Raw genomic sequence first — 20,733 nt, 5'->3', positions numbered from 1 at the left:
ATTCCCAATGAGCAATATGTCATCCACATATAGGACAAGGAATACAACCTTACTCCCACTAAACTTCATGTATAAACACGGTTCTTCCACACTTCTAGTGAATCCGTATTGTTTAATGACATGATCAAAGCGATGGTTCCAACTCCTAGATGCTTGCTTAAGACCATAGATGGACTTCTTGAGCTTACACACCTTCTTAGGGTTAGATGTATCCACAAAACCTTCGGGTTGTATCATGTACACCTCTTCTTCTAGAATCCCATTCAAAAAGGCGGTTTTGACATCCATTTGCCAAATCTCATAATCATGAAATGCGGCAACCGCTAAGATTATCCTAATGGACCTTAGCATAGCGACTGGAGCGAAGGTTTCGTCATAGTGTAAACCATGAACTTGGGTGAAACCTTTTGCCACCAATCTAGCTTTGTAAACATCCACATGTTTATCCACGCCGAGTTTAATTTTGTATATCCATTTACATTGAAGAGGTCGCACTCCCTCAGGTAAATCCACCAAGTCCCATACTTGGTTCTCGTACATGGAATCCATTTCGGACCGCATGGCTTCTAGCCAAAGCGAGGAGTCGGGACTAGACATGGCCGATTTGTAGGTAGTGGGTTCATTACTTTCAAGAAGTAACAAAACACCATCCTCTTCGATGTTACCAAGGTATCGATCAGGTGGATTAGAAATCCTACTTGACTTTCTAGGAATAATTACCGTTTCAGAGGAAGAGGGAATGTTTTCCTCCACGTTCTCCTCTACCTCATTCTCGGTTTGTGGCTCTCGAACTTCTTCAAGCTCAAATTTTCTCCCACTCTGTCTCCTAGAAATAAATTCCTTTTCTAGGAAGACAACATCACGAGCCACAAACACTTTGTTCTCGTGTTTATTGTAGAAGTAATAGCCACGTGTTTCCCTTGGATATCCTACAAAAAGACATTTGTCAGACCTGGGTGCAAGCTTATTGTCAGACTTGATCTTAACGTACGCTTCGCAACCCCAAATACGCATGAATGACAAATGAGGGACTCTCCCTGTCCATATCTCATATGGAGTCTTATCGGCCGCTTTAGTCGGGCTTCGATTTAGTGAAAATACTGCAGACAAGAGGGCAAAACCCCAAAATGAACTAGGAAGCTCAGTTAGACTCATCATTGACCGAACCATATCAAGTAAAGTTCGGTTTCTCCTTTCGGCCACACCATTTAATTGCGGTGTGCCAGGAGGAGTCCATTGTGATACTATACCACAATCTTTTAGGTGTGAATCAAATTCAATATTTAGATACTCACCACCACGGTCGGACCGTAGAGTCTTTATCTTTTTATCCAATTGGTTCTCTACTTCCTTTTGAAACTCTTTGAACTTGTCAAAGGCTTCACTTTTGTTCTTCATTAAGTAGACATACCCATATCTACTTAAGTCATCAGTAAAAGTAATGAAGTAGTGAAAACCTCCTCTAGCGGTGATGGTTAATGGTCCACACACATCCGTGTGTATGAGAGCCAAAACCTCACTAGCTCGTGTCCCTTTTCCCGCAAAGGTGCACGAGTCATCTTGCCTAAAAGGCAAGACTCGCATGTACCATAAGATTCGAAACCAAATGGTTTGAGCACTTTTGATGAAGCAAGTCTCTTAATGCGTCTTTCGTTTATGTGGCCTAAACGACAATGCCAAAGGTAGGATTCGTTTGGATCACCCTTTTTGAGCTTTTTAGTTTCCATATGATAAACGTCATTAACATCATTTAAAACATAAATGCCTCCAATTGAAATGGCCTTGCCATAAACCACATCATTTAAAGAAAAAGTACAACACTTGTCCTTGATCATAAAACAAAAGCCTTCCGCGTCTAACGCGGAAATGGAGATGATGTTCTTAGTTAAAGTTGGTACAAAATAACACTTATTTAAATACAACTCTAAACCACTAGCTAAAGTGAGCACATAGGTCCCTACGGCAACGGCGGCTACTCTAGCTCCATTGCCCATGCGGAGATCCACATCACCTTTTGCTAGTGCTTGCACGTCCCTTATACCCTGCAAATGGTTACAAAGGTGAGAGCCACATCCGGTATCAAGTACCCAAGTGGAAGTACAAGCATAATTAACGTCTATCACATAGAGAGAGGAAATCATACCAATAGGCGTCACACGCCCTTCCTTGAGATCCTCCAAGTATTTGGGACAACTCCTCCTATAATGCCCCTTCCCATTACAATGGAAACATTCGGCCTCGGAGAGCTTGACACTTTTTGCCTTGGGATTGTCATTCACAACGGCCTTCCCCTTTCCCTTGTCAATTTTCTTTGATGATTTCTTGAATTGGGACTTTTGTTTCCCTTTTCCTTTCTTGACTCCAAGAGACATGTTCTTTAACTTCATGGTTAAAACATCTCCCTTTTCACTCCCACTAGCCTCCATATCCCTCTCCGCTTGGGTGAGGAGTGCATGAATTTCATGGTAACTCTTATCCATACCATTCATGTTGTAGTGTACCCTAAAGTGGGCAAACTTGGTGGGAAGTGAGTGAAGGATACGATCCACCACAAGAGTTTTAGGAATCTTACACCCTAGACGCTCTAGGATGTCAACATATTCGACCATTTGAAGGACATGGGGACCAACCTTTTGGCCCCTCTCAAGCTTAGCTTCAAAGAAGCGTGCCGCCGCATCGTATTGACGGACTTTAGGTGTTTGTGAAAACATAGTGATCATACGAGTGAATATCTCGTAAGCATTTAAAGAAATGCATGATGGCTTGAGCTTTGGCGATATTGACCATATCAACACATTCTTGATATCATTCAACATCCTCACATAGTCATCATAGGCGGTCCGCACCGCCGATGAAGCTCTTGCAAGGGCTCGATAGGAGGAGCATCGGTTAAGTAAGTGAGCACATTGTCGGACAACGCGGCACTTTTGATGTTGGATTCCCATTCAAGAAAGTTACTACCGTCATCTTTTAAAATACATTTGTCCATTACGGACCTTAGCCATGAATCTTTGCCTAGTGAAGTAGTCGATGGAGTTGATGAAGTTGCCATTGCGAATTAAAATGCTACAACAAAAAGGGAAATTAACATTCATTGTTTTAAAATTACTTGTAAAAACATGTTTAGCAAGTTTTAGCATTTATATAATGACCTCCCACTAAATTATATAAATGATTCCAAGACCCAAATATTAAACAAAAATGAGCATCGCTTGGGCGAAACATCCCATAATTGCGTAAATTCGGTAAGTCACGTTGACTAATTCTACCTCTAGAACTCTTGGTCGACAAATTTCCTCAAATTTATCTACTAGCCCCGGAACACAAGACCGTCTTATATCCCGTTGAGTCCAACCAATTTTGGCGTGTGATAACCGCTTACCACCCTACTTACCCAAGGTAAAAAGAGAACACCCCGCTAGGGCGAGCGTGGCTCTAATGAACAAGAGATTCATAGGTGTTTCTAATTGGTAAGGCTAATCTCAATTTTAGTTATGTGAGAGATCTTGTCAATTTAGTCATAAATTCCTTATAAGTGAATTAATTCAGCGAATGTAAATGACGTGAATTGACAACCGCGAAAAATAAAATGCATGTGAATGGCGATTTTGGCATGCGCGAAAATAAAACAAGCAAACATGTAAGCATATGAATAAATCCTAGTATGGCCTCCTAGTTAATAAACAACTAGTCTATTACATTTCGGAAACCAACTCCTTGGTCCCTTGCCTCTTCATTCCTTAAGTGGCTCTTCCTTGTGGGATTTGGAACACCTTCCAAAAATAGACTCCGTTTCGTTGTAATCCGTCTTTTGGAAACGCCGGTAAAATAACTATTACAAATGAATTACATAGCTATTCCTATTATACATTAATTAATAAAATGAATAAAACTATTAATTAATTACAAACCGACGATACGAGATCGTATTTAATTACAAACAAATCGATATTCCCATTCATTTCGGGTAATAACGATTAAAAATTAACTAGGCCATACTAGGTACAAAAGATAAATACTTTAAATAAATGACAATCATTCATTCAACTTAAATAAATATGCTTAAAATGCTGTAAATATGATGCCAAAATCGCCCTACCTATCATTCATTGGTATCCATCTCGGTTTTGTGGATTTAATCGATTTTTAACATGTAAAAATCAATAATTAACTCTTAAATCTCATTTAAGTCCAAACTAATAGTCCAAACTGTTTTGAACCTCAAAATTAGTCTTCACTAATTTTATGACAAATTATTAGTTTGGTTTGGTGATAATTTGCTAATTAAATCGGAAAAATCATAATATTTAAGTAAAAATCCAAAATAATTGAAAAATTACCCAAACAATTGAAACAAAAATTTTTAGTATTCTGGAACACTCCCAAGAACACCAAAAAGTCATAAAAATTGCCCAAAAATTTCGGATAAATTTTGTGAAGAAAAAGATCGATATTTATCGGTTTTTAACCACTAAAACCAATAAATCATCAAAACAAAGTGAAAACACACATGCAAAATCACTTTTGACATTTAAATAATATTTCTAAATGTACATAAATTTATCATGGGCAGAATCAAAAATTTCGAAATTATGATTAATTAATTGGACTTTTATCGACTTTTTACTCAAAAAATCAATAAACATGCAAAAATTTCGAACCAACCTTCAACCTTTTGCATACAATCAGTAGAAAACATGCATGAAATGCCATAAAAAGGCCATGCACCGAATCAACATTTAACTAATTTTAGTCAATTTTTCACTAAAATGCGACATTTTGACTCGGTTTTCTACCAAAAAACATTAAAATTAGCAAAATTACTTGAAAAATCACCAAAAAATTCCACAAACCTTTTGAGATCAGTAGGTATGCATGTCCCAAAAATTTCGTGCCAAAACCTCTTCTAACACAATTTTTGAGTTTTTACTAATTATCTCATAATTCATAAAAATGCTTAAAATCAACATGCAAATTACAAGCCTATGCTCTGATACCACTTGAAAGATCATAGATCCATATTAGACTCTCTAATAAAATAAATTTATCTCATAAATTGATGTTAATGTGATCTATGTAACATGCATGCTAATATAAAAGCATAAAAACAAAGTATAAGGAAAAACAATTTCCTTACATTGAATATAAGGTAAAATGGGCACAAATTAGTTCTCCTTACTAATTTGTTCTTGAGCTAAAATAAGTGGATGATCCTCCTTGAATAACCTTCAACTAGAAAGTCTCCTCCAAGTAGCACCCAAGAACAACCCAAATAATATTAATAAGTAAGAACTAGTAACTTATTAATATGTGCCCTTGATAATAATACTAGTAATATTACTAACTATTCTTAGTAATAATAGTATACTAGAGAGGAATTATTGTAGAGAGAAGGAAGAGCTTTGTTCACATGCAAAGTATGATGAATTGTGTAAGAAGGATGGAGTGAACAAGTGAATAATATATAGAGTGTAGAAATGGGAAAGGAAGTGGCGGGTGGAAGGAGTCTTTAGTGGACAATTTTTGTTTTATATTTTTATCTTACATCACATGCAAAATGTAGTATAAAACATATATTATGGTAGTATACAAAATAAGGTAAAATGATTATGTAAGTAATCATCCATTACACTTATTTTACACGGTCCACATGACCATATACGGGTCCATGTTGGTTTTTATATTTGTCGCACAAGTCCGTGTAATTTTCATTTTAAACATCGTATCATGTTTAATTGCTTCCATAATAAATCCGTCCAATTCACTCTGTAAATATACGTGTACCACTACACATATTATTTACGTACTAATATTAATCACATTAATCAATTAGTACAATTTTAGTAAATTAACAGTTAATTAACTAAAACCCGTTTCCCAAAACTTATTATTTAATTATCGCATAATTAAATAATAACTGCCGCTCCTCGAGTTCGCAACTCGAAATCTCTCTAACAATAATCGACTAACCTCTTAATCTATAAATCAAGGGACTAAATGAATTGTATCTCATACAATTAATTAGTTATCAATTTGGGTTCGTTCCTTTAGGTGTGACCGAAAGGGGTCAGTTGATCACCGCCGTCTCACGACAATAACGTCAAACTCTAGTCAGCCAACCGTTATCGATTTACGTTAATCAACTGACGAGGATCAAATAATTAAATATCTGATGATATTCTATTAATGAGATTTATTATGTTAACGCACTATTGTGGAGGACACTAACTCCAACACTACTAAGCCTAGAAGGATACCAATAAATCACCTCCAAAATGTGTCAAGCTAGGGTACCTTTGTCCTCAATCGTTAAATGCTTTTGTCAAGAGTAGACTCCCTATGGTGTTAGAAACACTGGAGGATCGCGGAATTCCCCCTCTTGCCTAGACAAGAAGAAGGGTCGTCCCCTCTCTACCATGCACAAAAATGGATACGATGGATAAAGGGATCGATAGTAATTGAGTTTCATTTTGGGAGTTTGCTTTTGTTTTTGTTTTTCCCCCCAATTTCTTGTGGCATATAACATTTGAGAACACTTTCTTTTGCCATTTCTTTTTGATTTTTGGCATTTCAACACTTGACAACTTTCAACTTTTCTTTGCATTTCTTTTGAACATTTTCAAAGTCACCCCATATGTAGTGAGGGTGGCTTATATTTGAAGTTTTAGGAGTTCTATTTTTGCTCCTCTTTTCATTTGATGCATTTTTTTGCAAACTTTCTTTCACTTTTCATTTCTTTTATTGAACTCAAATTTGAACAATTTTTGTGCCCATTCCCTTTGATGACAAAAATGTGGTAGAACATGGATGATGGATGGATGGATACATGGTTTCAAGGGTCACCTTGGAATAAACGGTAGCCAAGGAGTTATCACACCACAAGGTACTCTTGACTAGGCCTTAATCCATGGGTCAAAGGATACTAGCATGACACGTCCTAGGGTGTTTTACAAGTATTCTAACAAGCAAAGTCTTAAGAAGAAAAAGCATCTACTAGGGCCTATATACACTAGTCAAGCTTCCCAAGTAGACGGTTTCGCAAAATTTTTCTAATATGCAACTACATGCCATGATGCAACTAACATATATACATCCTAATGCAAATGATTCTACCAACTAACATGCCAAATAAACTAAATGCAATCCTAAATTCACATTGTTTTTACCGCATCAATCAAAATAAAGCCACATAGTCATTAACATAAAGAGGAAAAAGGAGATTGGAAAGATCATACCATGCGGTCTTCAATATCCTCATGTCTCGGATGTGGCATAGTCGATCCATGTGAAAAAGGATAAACAAACAAGCAAACGAGTATATACAATATAAACAATTCTACACTACAAAGGAAATGAACATGTTTTTGATTTTTCAAATTTTCAAATTTTTATGGTTTTTGTTTTTATGAAATTAAAAGACATATTTTTGTGATTTTTCGAAATTTTTCAAGCATTTTTGGAATATAAATTCCCATCCCCCACTTTATTTTGGACATTGTCCTCAATGTACATGTAGGAGTAGGGATAAAAAGGAAAACATGTTTTTGAATTTTTGATTTTATGGAAATTGAAGTACAAATGCAATGATATGGTATGAATGAATGCATGCTCTAACTAAATGCAATTCTATATGACATATATAACAAATGAATGCAATCTAAACTATAGTATATGATGCATGCTAAATGCACAAGTCACTTATGATCAAACCTCCCCAAACCGATTTAAACACTATTTCTAGTGTAGAAATGAATAGGTTTGGCCATTAGTAACTATGCATGAATTCTAATCTATATGCAACTATCTACATGAATCATGTGAGATATATTACAATGCAACTACACTATATGAATTAACTAATGTAAATGCAATATGAAATATAATATAAGTGCAAGCCTAAACTATATGATATATGTATGTTGCTTCATGGTTTAACCTCCCCAAACCGATTTTAAACACTATTTCTAATGTAGGAAGAAAGGGGTTTAATCATGAGGCAAATACATAAATGCAACTATACATGAGAGATAGGGAAAGAAAAGGGTTCTTACAATCATTGTAGGAGATGAAGATGGTAGATATGAAGCATATATAGCCATAACACGAGCCAAATGAGAGAAAATGAGGAATTCCAGGGTCAACCCGCTCCAGATAAACTCAACCCGCTCGGGTTGGTAGTGAACCCGCTCCAGATGAAATGAACCCGCTCGGGTTGAAAGCAAAGACGGGCGTTTTTCTTAAAATTCGCTCGGATTCTTGGGCAGGGAACTTTTCTTCTTTTCTTGGCCTTCAACCCGCCCGGATTTATCTCGGGATGGGCGTCTTTTTTTAGATTTTGGCCCATCACCTTTCCCTTGATAACACACTTACTCATAAGCCCAAATTTTCCATTTTCTTCATTTCTTTACATTTTCCATCTTCTCATTTTCATTAATTTCCTTCAAAAGCTCAATTAAAATATGAGATCCCTCCCTTTCATCTCTCATGCAATTTATTAAATGAATGCAAAACTATACTAAATGCATATATACAAATTAATGGTTATTAAGAAACTCCATCAAACCAAAGATTATCAATAAACAATTTTATAGAAGATTATCACTAGCACTCAAAGCACGTAGAAGTCGGTCAAATTCTTGGGAGTGGGACATGAATAGGCATGGATAACAACACAAAATTATGCAATGAAATAATGCCCAAGTAAAAGACCGAACAAGCATGTCAAGAGCATCATGACAAAAATCATAAGAAAAATGATGGATGGAAGGGACATGAAATGGGTAGTTGGTTGGCAATTCACTCAACTCATCCTCCAAATAGTCAAAATCACCACATTCAATGCAAGTACTCTCATTATCATCCAAGGTGATTTTAAGGGTGTCTATTTGGGGTTCCCAAATGTCCTCATCAAATTCCTCATCCCAACAAGGTCCATTATCAAAGGGGTTGTCATAGCAAGGCTCACCAAGCTCAACACAATTGTCTCCCTCAAATATGTCATCCTCAAAGGGTGAGTTTTCACTCAAGTTCACATCCATATCACTCTCACTTTGCCCATTAACATCAAATTCCATGGAGGTTGATTTCATTGAAACACAAGAAGAGTAGGATGACGGCATCCAAGCATTAGTTTCACAATCAAGAATGTACTCCTCCTCATCATCACTCTCCTCATCTAGCACTCCATCTTCCCAAGGTGGGGTAATTTTGTGGACAAAGTGGGTTGACTCAAGGTTATAGGAAGGTTTCTCATCCTCACAAATCTCATTTTCATCATAGTTTTCCTCAATGAATTTTTGAAATGTGGCTTTTATCACTTCAATACCTTCCTTGGCATTCTCAAAGATGTCATGTATAGTTTGCTTAAGACAATGGGTGGTCATGAACTCAACAAATTCCCAAAATTCCTCACAACTCATCTCACATATCCTACCACCACTCAAGTGAAATGCCAAGTTGCGGGTTTCAAGGTTCATGCCATTATAAACAACACAACATGCTTCATAATTTGAAATAGTAAAACCATGATGCCAAGCATGAGTCATATAATCTTCAAATCTTGCAACATATTTATCAAATGATTCATTTTCATATTGCCAAAAAGTGAATGTAGACATGTTGAGCATGTGAAAAAGAACAAGTACAAGAAATAAATTCCCAAGGAACCAAAATTCCTCAAGAAGAAGCACAACTAAAACTAGACAAAAGAACAATTCAAATAAACAACACCGTCCCCGGCAACGGCGCCATTTTGATGTGGGTGATGTCGTCACTCATCCAATCAAACACATTTATAATACTCAACAAACAACTAGTTAGCGGTAAGTCGAGGTCGATCCATGGGACGGTGGTTACTCAAATTATTCAATCTAATTATGGTTATGCTTGGGGTTGTCACAATTATAATGGGTTGATGATTCTAATCTAATAAAAGCAATAAACAAGCAACAAAAGGAAAGATGTAAACAATTGATTAAAAACGCTAGGATATCATGGGGTCATAGGGGGTTCATGGGAATTGATCATACAAACATGTTCTCAAATTATAAGCAAGCAATTATTGTTGTGATGGATTGAGTTGGGTTATATCTTACAATCCTAGGAAAGTTTGGGTCCCGGAGCCGAATCAATTAGATTGTACAACACCTACAAGTCGACTTAATCTTCCCTACTCAACAACGTGCATGGTCTAATGAGACTCGAGTTGGTTTATGTCTTACAAGTCTCATTGAAAAGATAAGTGATGGGAGTAAATGCAAGGATTCATAGGCTTAGCATTTCATCAAACATAACATGTGCATGAGTTGAGATCAAAACAAGCAAGCAAATAAACCATGAAAGCATATTAATTTAAGCATGAATCATTCCTCATGTTGGTTTCCCCTAATTACCCATTAATCCTAGCTAAGTAACTACTCACTCATGATGAAGTTTAACAAGTTAATAAGGTTGTCAATCATATTAACAAAGCCAAACATGATGAACAAGTAAGAAAGATTAACAATAATTAAAACAAAGATTAAGAGAATTATACCTATGGAGATTCCAACAATAATAATGCAAAGAATAATAGAAGAACTTGATGATTGATGGAAGGTTGTCAATCTCCCAATAAACCCAATAATCTTCTAATTACCCAATAATAAACTTGAATTACTTAATAATAAACTTGAACAATGATTAAGGAAAGATTAATGTGTAATTTGTGGAAAGATTGAAGAGTAATCTATTCTAATCTACTCCTAATCTAATCTAAAGAAGGATTTTCTACTCTAAAAACTTGATGGTTTGATTATTACAAATGGGGTATTTATAGTGGAAATTAGGGAGGATGCATTAGGGTTAACTAAGGGCTAAACTAGTAATTACACTTTTTAAGTTGAGTAAGGAGGACCCGGTATTTTTCGAGAGAAGGGCTTCTTTTTCGTAGCTTGGAGAAGACAATTCGAGCTGTGAAGAAATCCGGGCGTCCAAGGGTGAAGACGGGCTGATTTGTAGTTCACGTAGCAAGGAAAATCTCCCTGTCCAGGAATACGTCCGTCCCGAGCGAAATAAGGGCGTCCTGGGCTTCAACCCGAGCGGGTTGAATTTGACCCGAGCGGGTTGAGCTGTATCTTGAGCTTGGATTGTAAAACGGACGTTATTTCCTCATTCGGACTCCTATTGGAGTGATTCAAAAGCCTAGATCACTTAATTTTTCGACGCCGTTCCATCTAGCATATTTTCAGAGCCAAAGGAGCAACCCTTGGTTCAGTTTCCGAGCAATTTCTTCATAAATGGCCTCCTTCTCGTCATCCTTGCTTTTAACCCTTATGAGCCTTCTATAAACTCTTTATTCCTACATACTTGGACATCATTCTTGCCTCCTCTTCATACTAGTCCATCTAATATCATCAATAAGCTTCCAAATATGCACGAAAGACGGGAATTTCCGCCTTATTATCTCCTTTTCTACAAAACACATGAAATGCGATAGAAAAGCAAATAGGAAGGTTTTGACGGATAAAATGGCCATGGAATGTTATAATAGTATGCAAAATAGGCTCAATTAGGGGACTAAATGTGCGCAAATAATGTTCACATCACTCGAACTATGCGCAAGGGCTTGATTTCATTTTTTTAATGAATACGTAGGCAACCCTTCGCAGGATACAACCCATTAATTTTAAAATGTAAATAGAAGGACATTTGCAGTTGCATTTGGAATTCGACAAGAATAATAAATAGAAAATCACAACGGTTTCATAACCAATTAACCTCCTTTATTTCATTCATTTTCTAATAATAATAATAGTACGTTACATAATAACAATGCAAAAAAAAAAACAAAAAAAAAATAGGCTAGGATTCTAAAAACCCCACCTTCTTATTACAATAATAATAATAAATAATAATAAAGACTTGGGCTATTCCTCCATTTTCCCTTCGCCCTTGTCATTTTTGTCATATTTCTTGTCACGACCTCGAGCCGGAAGCTCTTGCGCCACTTCGGACCTAATCACCAACGGTCTTTCTCGTGGTCTAACCTTCCCATTCTTGCCGATCACTTTGTCCACGGCAGGAGAGGTCTTCGGTTTCTTCGAAGGATGAACAACTCGAAACCCGGCTTCTTCCTCTCCCTCAGTCAGATGCTTCTCTTTCTCATTTTCCACCTCGCGCACCTTGTAGTCAATGGGCTCGCGCTTCCTCAATCTCTCACGCTCCTCCGGAGTAGTAGCTTTCCTCCACCGCAGATAGGAGTCCGACACCCATAAAGCACTAACAGAAGAGTTCATGAACCATACATTTCTTTGAGCCCATTTAATGGCCCACTCCCTTCGACTCTCAGTAGTAAGCGCCACTGCAGTCAGCGGGACAGTGTCAAGCTTCGAGATTGTCTGCTTCAGTCCAACCTATCTCATCAGCCTCTCTGGGAAGATGCATACCTTGAATTCCAAGCCAGGAATGCGCACAGATCGGGTAGGATCCAAGGAAGACACTCCAGTGACAGATTTGAGATGCCACCATAGTACGATCCATCTAATAAAGGGACCGTCATCACTCTTCAATTTGTTTTCTCAATAATTGCAGACTCGAGTGAAGTCCACCATGTAGAGCCTAGTCCTCATAGCAATTGAGCGAGCATGATAGGCAAGAACATTAACTGGGGGCTCGATCAATCGAAGACGCTCCATAATCCAAACCTACCAAAAAAAAGCAGGTGTCAAAAAAAAAACAAAAAAAAAAAACGAAAACAAAAAAAAGAGAAAACGAAAACAAAAAAGGAGGAAAAGAGAAGGAATTCTTTATTATTCTTTACCTGCAAGATAATGGGACTTCCCAAATAAGGTAGGTCACGATTGGCTTTCCTGTTATCCAAACCCAATAGGATCTCTCCTAAACATAAACAAGCTGGGCTCCTGCGCAGTTCTATTTGCTCAACTAGGCCCAGGAAACGGGGGTCACCTCTCAAATCCTCATCAACGTGCCCTTGAAGGACATATACATGTAACAAGCAAATCCAAATGCCTTTCGCCTAGAAACATAAGAGATGGTGGGGTCGGCCTTGTTAATAAATCGGTCAATAAAGTCCAACATTCGCACTCCTTTCGAGGTCACTAGACGGTCCGCCTCAATTCTGGTCAACCCAAGCAAGTCTCTAAATTTGTTCTTATACCCTTGTGAAGTAGAAGGAATAGCGGGCAAGTGTTCTGGGTCCCACCCACCAATCGCAACAATTTCTTCAGGAAATGGGCAAATGTCACCTCCAGGGAAAGCAAAAACGTGATAATTCGGGTCCCAATAATCAAGACAAGCATCTAGGAATGGTTTGACCACCTTGATAAGCTTCAAACTCAACAATGATCCAAGATTATAGGCACCCATGTCATACTTCTCCACACTAGAGAACTCATTGGTCCACTCTTTTAGACGAATCTCTAAATTATTCATGATGAAGGATTGTTTTGAGAATTTTATGTAATAAGACGAAGGAATAGACGGAAGAATTGTGTGAATAAAACCTGATTCGTGCATATTCTATACACTTTATTTGCAGTTTTGGCACGTATTTCTATGCATATTTGTTAGCTTAAAGCTACTATTTCTCCCGAAACAGTTTACTTTGGAATTTCTATGATTTATTGTAGGAATGAGTGGAAGTGAGCTAAATCAAGCTTAAATCGTCCTCCGGAAGCAACTTTATGGAAACTTGGAAGATGGGAGTTCGGACTTGTTCACCTCGGGATGCGTGCATGGAGTGAAGAGGCTGTTTGGAAGAGAAAAAAAGTTACTGCACAGCGTCGTTGGTCGATCGACCAACATCTCCAGTCGATCGACCGTGGAAGTTCAGCAGAGGAATCAACACTGTACTGGCTGGTCGATCGACCGTGCCACCTGGTCGATCGACCAAGCCGCGAACCTATGATTTACTTTATGCGTTAGACTTTTGAAAGCCCACTTGTAATTAACTTTTGGGAGAACGTTTATCAGTAGAAGGCAACAATAATTTTGGTTATGCTTTTCATTATTCAACGACTGAAGTTTTTAGATCTAGTTTTTGGGGAACAAGAAAGTGTAGACTACGGATTCGAATTCGATTGCCTTGTTCATCAATTATTTAGTAAGCTTTAATTCAATTTCCTTCTTTTCTTGTTTCTTGTCAATTTAATTCTTGTTGCTACCAATTTATTTTCAAGCAATTCAGTTTTAATCCTTTGTCTTAAATTCAATTTCAATCATGTCAATTTTATTCTTTGTCTTTAATTTTGCAATTGTTATAGTTTTAATCATGCATAGATAATTATCTTGATTGGGAACGAGGTGAGCCATGGCGTAAATTAGGGTCAATTTTATTAGTATGATTTTCTTCCATATCGATCTTGTTTTCTTTTGATAAACCCATCTTGCTAGATTGAGAGATTAGTAGGTTAGGTTATCATTAGATTTGGAATTTCCTTTGAGCGAAAGCTTTGAGAAATTCTAGGGAATTAGAAGACCGTAAGGTTAAATTTGAGCATTGATCGAAAGGCTTGCTCATATTTCCTGAGACCGTATTACAGGACCTCTGCTACCTTTTTGACCTGACCTTAGCCATGGTGAACCGAAGTTCCTGATCTCCCTTTTATCTTGTTTGAGAAATTTCTTATTTTGCCAATTAGCCTTTAGAATCAAACAAACTTAAAACCCCCATTTAATCGTTACTTTTATAGACTGAAAATAGCAAATAGAATTGAGCTTGTCTCTCTGTGGTTCGACCCTTACTATCACTAGCTATAGTTTTAGTTCGGATTTATAAATTTAATTTTGATACAAAACGACGGTATCAAATTTTGGCGCCATTGCCGGGGAGACGGTGTAATTCTGTTTGCTCTATTTTTAGTTTATTTTTCTTCTCTCAAGGAACTTTGGTTCGTTGAGGCCGTTGCTTACTCTTGCTTCTAGTTTTGCTTTTGCACAGTTAGAAGACAGATTTTTGAGAGGAAGGCTTGAGTACTCTCCGTTTCGCGATCATGACTACAATATATGATAATCTTCAGCTACAAGTGCAGCATGTTCCAAAGGGATACGATTTACCCACCCCTACTACTGGTCACTTCGAATTTCGTTCCTTCTATATCGATTTAGTGGAGCGAAATCAGTTTGTTGGTCTACCAGACGAGGATACTTTGAAGCATATGGAAATTTTCACAGACTACTGCTATTCCATACCTGTACCGGCTGGGGTGACCCAAGATGAAGTAAAGGGGATGATGTTTTTATACTCCTTGAAGGATTCTGCGCGAGATTGGTACCGCTACCTTGATAGGGTAGCAGCTGGAGTCACGGATTGGACATCTCTAGCATTAGCTTTCTACAAAAAATACTTCCCACTTGCAAAGACTGATGCCTTGAGAAGCAAAATTACAAATTTCCAGCAAGGACCTGATGAGGAATTTTGTGAAGCATGGGGACGTTTCAAGAGTTTGGTTCGGTCTGTCCCTCACCACGGTTTCCAGCAGTGGTACCTTTGCAACTTATTCTACAATTCTTTATATGATGACTACAAGGTTATCCTAGATGCGGCTGCGAATGGGAGGTTCCAAAATAATACTGGTCAGAATAAAGGTTGAAACACTATTGAGGAGATGGCAATCCATAGAGCTGAGTTTGGGAGTTCGCGTGGAAACTCGCGAAAGCAAAGTGATGAAATGAGTGCCGTTGCGACACTCATAGCTTCTATTACAGCCCGGCTCGAAAAACTCGAGACTTCTAAGGTTTCCGAGAGAGAAATTGAAATTCCTGTTCATAACTCAGATGAGACCGCGGAATTGAGAGAAATAGACCGAGCTCTTTTGGTTCAAGTCACAAAAATAGAAGAAGCTGGGATTGAATCTGCAAAGAATTTTGTGAAGCAGCTAGAGAATTTAGCGGCTAACCAAGTCGCCAATTCTTCAAGCAAATGTGAGGGGCCAATTGAAACCATTAATGTCATTAATCTCCGAAGTGGCCTTTCTTATGATGGTCCCGATAAGCCAAGAAAAGACTCGGGAAAGGATGAAAAGACAATTTAATTTCTGGTGCGAAAACGAGCTTTACTGCCAGTACCAACATTCGATCGACCAACAACAACAGTCGATCGACCGGAATCTCTGATGAAAAAGTTTCTGACCAGAAACTAATTGAACCCAGCACATGTGGTCGATCGACCAACAATATCAGTCGATCGACTGAAGTTCCTGACGAGGGAGTTTCTGACCAGAAACTGTTCAACCCCAGTGTAGTTGGTCGATCGACCGAGCCCAATGGTCGATCGACTGGGTCTCCAGTGCAGGACGCAAATCCGTCAATTAATTTGCATAATTCTATACTTAATGATGATTTGACGAAGGTTTTAAATTTACGGAAGCCGAAGGTTGCTGATCCTACGGCCAGTGTTGCAGTCCCATATCCGGAGCGTTTAAAGAATACTAAGCTGGAGCGCAAGTTTGGTAAGTTTTTGGAGATGGTCAAGAATCTTGAGGTAACTATTCCTTTCACTGATCTAATTACCCAGGTACCCTCTTACGCTAAATTTATGAAAGACATTTTGAATCGTAGGAGAAATTTTCATGATGATGGTGCTGTTGCTTTTGTGGAAGAATGTAATGCTCTTTCGCAAATTAACATACCACCTAAATTAAAGGACCCGGGTAGCTTTTCAATTCGCTGCACTATAGGTAACCACGAAATTGGAAAGGCCCTTTGTGATTTAGGGGCCAGTGTCAGTGTCATGCCATATTCCGTTTGCGAAAGGCTAAATATTGGTAGACTTAAGGTGACCGATATTACACTTCAGATGGCAAATAGATCGACTCAGAGACCTTTAGGAGTCTTAGAGGATGTACCCGTTCGAGTGGGTAAGTTTTTTTATTCCTGTCGATTTCGTTGTTTTGGACATTGCAGAGGACAGTCAGATACCTATTATTTTAGGTAGACCGTTTTTATATACAAATTTGAAATGTAATAGATGTCAAACGCGGAATCATAACCTTAGAGGTAGGGGATGACACCATTGAGTTCAGTCTTGCTCGCAAGGCTACTGAACCAGGTGATGATGATACGTGTTATTCCATTGATATTGTTGACAAGGCTGTTAATTGTAACTGGAGGGAATCCTTAGCCAAGGATCCCTTAGCTGATCTAACCCATTTAGATGAGTGTGCAGATAGTACAGCGGAGAATGCTGAGGAGCTAGATGTTTTGGTAGCCTCAATGGAAAGCTACGAGCTCACAGAGGAAGAAGATGAGATGCTCTTAAGCCTGGCCAACGAGAATTTGGTAAACACTTGCTATACCATTGAAGCCGATTCTGCCTATCTTTGTAGAGGTAAAGGTGCCAGAGCGTAAGCCACTTCCTCCTAATCTTAAGTATGTTTTTCTAGATGATACGGAGCAGTACCCAGCTATTGTTAGTGCTAAGCTTAATGATGACCAGCTTTCTGCTTTGATGTGTGTGCTTAAGAAAAACAGGAAAGCCTTAGGTTATTCTTTGGATGATATTAAGGGCATCAGCCCTGATATTTGTATGCACATGATAGAGCTGGAGGAAGGCCACAAGCATTACAGACAGGGTCAACGCAAGTTGAACCCGAAGATGCAGGAAGTTGTTATGGCCGAGGTGATGAAACTACTCGATGCAGGTATTATTTATACAGTTGGGAACTCCAAGTGGGTTACCCCAGTTCAGGTAGTTCCGAAGAAAGGAGGGACTACCGTGGTTAAAAATGAGAAAAATGAATTAATACCAACGCGAGTTGTGACAGGGTGGCGGATATGCATTGATTATAGACAGTTGAATGCCGCCACTAAGAAAGACCACTTCCCCCTCCCTTTTGTTGACCAAATGACTGAAAGACTTGCTTCTAACAAATTTTTCTGTTTTCTAGACGAATATTCAGGGTTCTTTCAGATCCCTATTCATCCGGATGATTAGAGTAAGACCACTTTTACCTGTCCACAGGGTGTTTTTGCATACCGCAGAATGCCTTTCGGATTGTGTAACGCCCCAGCTACCTTTCAGAGGTGCATGATGGGGATTTTTTCTGATTATATAGAGAACATTATGGAGGTATTTATGGATGATTTCTCAGTTTATGGTAATGACTTTGATCGTTGTTTAGCTAATCTTGATAAAGTCATGCAGCGTTGTATTGATGTTAATCTTGTTTTAAACTGGGAAAAATGTCAGTTCATGGTCAATGAGGGAGTTGTGTTAGGGCATCTGATCTCTGATAAGGGTATACATGTTGATAAGGCAAAAGTGCAGGTGATTGAGCAATTGCCTCCTCCCGTGAATGTTAAAGGAGTGAGGAGTTTCCTTGGTCACGCTTGTTTTTATCGGCGTTTCATTAAGGATTTTTCAAAAATTGCTAAACCACTTACACAATTGCTCCTTGAGGATGCTGTCTTTGAGTTTAATGATGAGTGCCTTTTAGCTTTTAACAGGTTAAAGGAGGCTCTAATGTTTGCACCAATCATTCAGCCGCCTGATTGGGACCTCCCATTCGAGATTATGTGTGATGCCAGCGATTATGCGATTGGTGCAGTTTTGGGACAGCGGAAGAATAAAGTTTTGAATGCCATATATTATGCGAGCCGAACTCTGGATGAGGCTCAAGTCAATTATTACACCACTGAGAAGGATTTTCTAGCTGTAGTTTTTGCCTTAGATAAATTTCGGTCTTATTTGTTAGGTTCTAAGGTTGTTGTTTATCTACGACCATGCGGCTGAAGACTCTCTTTCTTAAGAAGGATGTGAAGCCGAGGCTTTTGAGGTGGATACTCCTTTTGCAGGAGTTTGATTTGGAGATTAAAGATAAGAAAGGTGCGAGAAGAATGTGGTGGTGACCATTTATCTCGTCTCTGCAGCGGTGACGAGAAAGGAGGATTCGCTACCCATTAATGATTCTTTTCCCGATGAGAGTCTGTTAGCTATTACTAATTCGGGGTCTTATCCACCTCCGTGGTTTGCTGATTATGCTATTTTTGCTGTGACAGGTAAGATACCACCCGAGCTTTCATGGCAGCAGAAGAAGCGGTTCGCTTATGATGCTAGACAATACTTTTGGGATGATCCTTATGTTTTCAAGGAATGCGCAGACGGTGTTATCCGGAGATGTGTGCCTCAATGGGAGGTGAAGGATATCCTAGAAGCTTGCCACTCTTCTGCCTATGGTGGTCACCATGGTCCATCCCGGACTGTGGCTAAGGTACTCCAATCTGGTTTCTATTGGCCAACTTTGCATGCAGATAGTCGCAATTTTGTTGCTGAGTGCGATGCTTGTCAAAGATCGGGGAATATTTCAAAGAGACATGAGATGCCACAGGTAGGCATTCTAGAGGTTGAGATTTTTGATGTCTGGGGCATTGATTATCAAGGACCTTTTCCGAGCAGTCAAGGTAATAAATATATCCTCGTAGCTGTAGATTATGTGTCCAAATGGGTAGAAGCTATCGCTACTCCCCATTGCGATGCAAAAGCCGTGATTAAGCTATTTAAAAAGATTATTTTCCCTCGTTTTGGTGTCCCTAGGGTTGTCATTAGTGATGGTGGAATGCATTTTAAAGAGAAACAACTTAGTGCTTTATTGACTAAATTCGGTGTCCAACATCGTAGAGGTTTGGGGTATCATCCCCAAACTAGTGGTCAGGTTGAGATTTATAACCGAGAATTGAAAGAAGTTTTAGCTAAAGTTGTCTCTAAATCACGGAAAGATTGGAGTTTTAAGTTAGATGATGTCTTATGGGCTTATAGGACCGCGTTTAAAACGCCAATTGGGATGTCACCATTCCGATTGATTTATGGTAAGACATGTCATTTACCTGTTGAGTTGGAGCGTAAGTCTTGGTGGGCTATATGTGATTTGAATTTGGATCCTAACCTCTCTCGTGAGAAACGTATGACACAAATGACTAAACTAAATGAGTGGAGGAATTTAGGTCGCCGGCCTATGATAATGCTAGGATCTACAAAGAGAAAACGAAGCGCTGGCACGACAAGAGAATCATTAAGCGCGAGTTCCATATTGGCGATAAGGTACTTCTTTTTAATGCTCGTATCCGTTTATTTCCTGGTAAGCTGAAATCCAGGTGGATTGGCCCTTATACGGTCACAGCAGTTACAAAATTCGGATCAGTTGAATTGGAGACCTCATCTGGAGACCGATTCAAAGTGAACGGTCAATACGTGAAACACTATCACGGTGCAGACGAATTTGTTGGGCAGGTCGAAGTACTGTACTTTGACCCAATTTTAGAAGCTGCAAATTGAGGTAAGAAGGTCGTGCGGGACCTCTTAAACTAGCGCTAACCGGGGGGCAACCCGGCTTGTAATTTTTTGTAATTAGGAACTTTACAGTTTTATTTCATTTAATTTGCATTAGGAGCTTTAGTTATTTCATTTTAATTAGCAATAACTTTTATGGAAAGACGTACGCCTTTGAGAATTTTTGCAGGAATTTATTTTATGCAAAGTGCGTAGGGTGATTTACTGAATGTTTATGAGAGAAAGACGAGTAATTAAAGTGGAAAAATAAATTTTTGACGTATTTGAGATTAATTGCCAGCATATGCAGTCGATCGACCAAGTTCACCAGTCGATCGACTGAGGAGAAAAAGGCAGAAGCTGTTTCATAGGGAGATTGGTCGATCGACTGGGTGAGATAGTCGATCGACCACCACGTGACATCAGAGAGCTGTATAAGGGAAGAATGGTCGATCGACTGGGTCATATAG

At 38.6% G+C, this 20,733-nt stretch overlaps 1 protein-coding gene and 1 non-coding gene across 2 annotated transcripts; both read right to left on the bottom strand.

The window, feature by feature from the left end:
- Positions 1-1,746: 1,746 nt before the first annotated feature.
- On the bottom strand, positions 1,747-2,863 carry LOC141588436 (uncharacterized). Its single transcript, XM_074409893.1, has 2 exons — positions 2,144-2,863; positions 1,747-2,042 (listed from the first exon to the last, which is right to left on the bottom strand). Exons 1-2 carry the CDS (start codon positions 2,814-2,816, stop codon positions 2,008-2,010), a joined length of 708 nt encoding a protein of 235 aa, XP_074265994.1. The 5' UTR covers positions 2,817-2,863; the 3' UTR covers positions 1,747-2,007.
- A 12,500-nt stretch (positions 2,864-15,363) lies between these two features.
- LOC141621057 (small nucleolar RNA R71) lies at positions 15,364-15,472 on the bottom strand. Its single transcript, XR_012532093.1, has one exon. It is a non-coding gene; the product is annotated as a small nucleolar RNA R71 (small nucleolar RNA).
- Between the last annotated feature and the right edge of the window lie 5,261 nt (positions 15,473-20,733).

The sequence above is a fragment of the Silene latifolia genome, chromosome 1 (genome assembly GCF_048544455.1).
Source record: "Silene latifolia isolate original U9 population chromosome 1, ASM4854445v1, whole genome shotgun sequence".
NCBI lineage: Eukaryota > Viridiplantae > Streptophyta > Magnoliopsida > Caryophyllales > Caryophyllaceae > Silene > Silene latifolia.
Note: the sequence above shows the minus strand (reverse complement) of the source record. Positions and strands in the feature narration are given on the sequence as shown.